This window comes from Paroedura picta, chromosome 4 (assembly GCF_049243985.1).
Source record: "Paroedura picta isolate Pp20150507F chromosome 4, Ppicta_v3.0, whole genome shotgun sequence".
Classification (NCBI taxonomy): Eukaryota; Metazoa; Chordata; class Lepidosauria; order Squamata; family Gekkonidae; genus Paroedura; species Paroedura picta.
The window spans coordinates 95,529,868-95,533,790 of NC_135372.1; the positions used below are offsets into that span (position 1 = coordinate 95,529,868).

Sequence of the window (3,923 nt, forward strand, 5' to 3'; positions counted from 1 at the left end):
GCTGGGGCAGTGAAGTCCCCAATGCATAAACGGTCTTCCTGAGGTTTGCCTTCTTTTTACAAGGTATTCTTTTTGAATCTGGGGGAGTCTTCATTCACAACATTCCTTTGAACTGTACCATGTGCTTTCTTCTGAATCTGAACTGTCTCTCAGGCTGTGCTCTGAAAGGCCTTTTAAGATGTAATACTTAGGCAGATCATTGCCTAGACTGGATGTAAAAACAGGACTGAGGACAAAGTTGCAACCATCGGAAAACAAAATGACAAAATAATAGTATCACAGCATGCCCAACCCAAATAGAACCAATATAAAAAACACTGGGGAATACACTCTAAATCATTCCTCAGTTCTCTAAAGATGAACCCTTAAAGGATGGAAGGAAACAGTCTAGTTTCTGTTTACATAAAAGGTTAGGAGTAATGTAACAAACAAATTCTAAAATGCTGAGCATCCCCAATTAAGCCATGTCCCCATGCACTGTTTGCAGCATATGGATTTGATATTCAGGATAACCAGCCACTCATCCTTTTTTGTTACAAGACAGAATTTCCCAGGGGGAGAAAGTGAGAGAGAGAAAATAAAGAACTGAAACATCGAGGGAGAGTAGGCTAGAGCAAAGAGAGAAGTATGAAAGGCTGAGTATACCAATAATTTAGCACTAATTGCGTAATTATTTTATTACATAGCCTAAATCATGGGGAAAAAGGTATCCTTCAAACCTAAATTTCCCCCAGTGAGGAATTACTCCATGTTTGGAAACACTGTAATTATTTCTTGAAAACGAGTTGCACTGTGAGTAATTTGGGAGTTTTATCTCTTGGGTTCTCCTGCAATGTAATTGAGCAAGTGGCAATAAATCTCATCTCATACTAATATAAGGTGGTATTTTATGTGTGATTGGTGGGGGGGGGGAGCAACAATTGAAGCCCTAGTCTGTGGAACCAAAGGATATGCCAAACTAGGTAAAATCCATATGCTAAACTAGGTAAAATAATGATCTATTCTGAACATTAGCCAAATGCTCAGGGTGGCACATGATGAAAATCAGCAAGAAGTAATTCTGAAATTTTACCTCAGAGGTAGTTTCCTGCCTTCTTTTCTCCATTGAGTTTATGATTCTCTTAACGCATGCATGCTTGTAACCTTTTTAAAGTTCTTTATCAGTTAAATACTGACATAAAAGGCAAACAACACAGTTAGTCACTCCTTTCTGAAATTCTGCAAAAAAAAAATCATGTTGCATTATCTCTTTGTGGCAGTGAAATCTATATACTAACTATTCAGGGCACCAAGAAGCATTTCTCAGTTGTCAGTTTGCTGTTTTTCAAGTTGTTAAATAAAAACCAGCTGGAATCATGTTTATTTTTTTTTCCAGGTTTTAAAACATTTTATTTGCATATTAAAAAAATTGTGCATTCCAATAATTAAAATCATTTGAACAAAAAAAAATGGTACTCTGTTAACTGCATTTGACAGCTCACAGGACCATGGTACAGCTTTGCGTGTATTCGTGTGTGATCCTAGATTACTTTAGTCCCACCCAGGATCTTCTTTCGGGAAACATGCAAGCTCTTTCGTGCCACCAGGACCAAAACTGAACAGGCAGATGGAAAGGGTAGCGCCTTCGTGCAGCATCAGTAGTTCTCTATTCTTTTTGTTTTTGGATGTGAAAGGGCAGTACAGTCATTTAAACTTTATCCAACCTCTTTGCATCTTAGCAAGTTAAAACAGCTCAAAGAAGTAAAATAAGAAGGCAATGCTTGTGGAATGTACAGTGCATAATTTGGGTTGGCTTCATTATGATTCACCTGCTTGCTTCTTCCGTTCAATTGTTTCTTTTGAAGGCCGTGGGTTCTTCTCTTGCATTTCTGTCTTCTTCAACTTAGACTTATCAAATTTCTCGATTTCAACCATATCTGGTTTGTCAGACATATTTGCTGATTAGTCAGTGACGCTTTGCATGCACAGACACAAGCCCGATCTTCAAAGCAGCTGCTCCAGACGGGAGTATCTGGAATCAAGTTTATTAATCTGATACAAAGAAGATAACCTCATTCAGTTTGCTTGTAGAGATCATTTTCACATGGAACATGTGAAAATACCTTATCAGTGTTCAGCTATTCCTTCAGCTGAATACTCATTTAAGTGTTTTTTCAGCTATCTGATACAGCTTATACCGCAGTTAAAGGGTGTTACAGGGATTGCACTCTACTACATGCTTATAATTCACTACAAAAGCATTTAAAGGGATCACTGTCCTTTTAAATATTTTCCAAGTGAACTGGAAGCTTGGAGAAGGCATTTTAAATGACCATAAACCCTTTAAATGCCTTTGTAGTGAATTATCAGTTTGCAGAGGGCATTTGAAGGGACTGCAGTTTCTTTAAACACCTTTCCTCCCTCCTTTAGAAACAATGAAAGATGAGGGAACCTTTTTTGTGGGCTCACAGAATTGGACCTCATGGTTCAAACCTTTTGGAACTTAGGGGGTTCCTTGAGGAGAGGCACCAGCAGCTATGCTGAAAATGTGGTGCCTCTATCTTGAAAAACAGCCCTCTAAGATGCCTGGATACCCTGAGAGTGGTTCTCCATCATAATAGTCTATCATAGTTCCTATATAAAATAAAATAAAAATTCCTGAAAAATCCCAAACCTGGATACCATACTGTTATTGGAATTTGGGAATATTGGAAAATATCACTATTTTTCGGGTTCAGTGTGTCCAAACCCCCTCCCCTCCATATAATTCTTTGCAGAACCCTAACTCCTTCTAGCTTTGTCCAAATAAAGCTATAGGGCTGCCACAGCCATTAAAAACATAAAGCGTGCCTTCATCTCATAGCAGTTAATTCTCCACTAATATGTTCAATTAGCATTTATGTAACACAGGAAAGGATTATCCTATTAAGGCTAAATTAAGTGCCTCCTTCATTAATTAACATTTCTTATTTCAAGTGCTGCCAACATTGTTCCCAGGAAACATAATATTGAAACCAAACAAAATATTCACAAATCAAGAAAAGCACACTTGTTTTCATTAAGGATTTTAGATTCCTCAGAGGAACGGATTTACTGTAGAGTTTATACAATGTGTAGTCTTTTGCCTGCTGAAAATGGGCAATCCCCTCTCAGCTGTTACTGGCCAATGAGAGCATTTGGGGCTGCCATTTCAGCCTTACTGTGGGGTGGATGCACCTGTCAGCTTCTAGCCATTTCACAAGTCTGTTTTGCTTCCCCCTGTTTGGAAGCAAGAGGAAGAAGTGAAAATGACAGGTTAAATGGCTTGCAGCTTGCAGCCATTTAAACCTAACATCTGATGGGTGAACTTGCATTGCTCAGCTGTTTAAATGGCCCTATGATGGGCAGCACTATAATAGTAAGGTTCCAACTGCTAAAGTAACAGTGACAAGTAAGTGAATGGATCAGATCCCTCACTGAATCTGAGAGCTTTAATGATAGGTAGCTTCAAATGCTCTCGTTGGCCAGCAACAACTAAGAGGGAATTGATATAGCAGGTGCGTGCTGGAGGGAAATGTGTCTGATTCCAGTTCAGAGGTAGGGAGAGCATTCTGACAGAACCTGCTTGTGTTTTAGCTGAAAATCAGCTCTGTGGAAGAATTTTAGTCAAAGGAAAGAGTCTTTACTGAAAGCTGAAAGTAGATCTCTACAAAGTTGGGAGGACTGGGATAGAAATTTGGCAAAGGGAATCTAGATCAGAGGTAGTCAAACTGCGGCACTCCAGATGTCCATGGACTACAATTCCCATGAGCTGGCAGCTGGCAGGGGCTCATGGGAATTGTAGTTCATGAACATCTGGAGGGCCGCAGTTTGACTACCCCTGATCTAGATAGTATGATGATACTCCCAATTAAGGCCAACAGAGGAGAGAATTCTTCTGAAAAAGAGAAGGATCCCTGCCTAGT

General features: G+C 39.4%; 1 protein-coding gene across 1 annotated transcript; it reads right to left on the reverse strand.

Moving 5' to 3' along the window:
* Window positions 1–1,368: 1,368 nt before the first annotated feature.
* LOC143836839 (thymosin beta-4-like) lies at window positions 1,369–2,011 on the reverse strand. Its single transcript, XM_077336335.1, has one exon. The coding sequence runs from the start codon at window positions 1,930–1,932 to the stop codon at window positions 1,798–1,800; it is 135 nt and encodes a 44-aa protein (XP_077192450.1). The 5' UTR covers window positions 1,933–2,011; the 3' UTR covers window positions 1,369–1,797.
* Window positions 2,012–3,923: the final 1,912 nt, after the last annotated feature.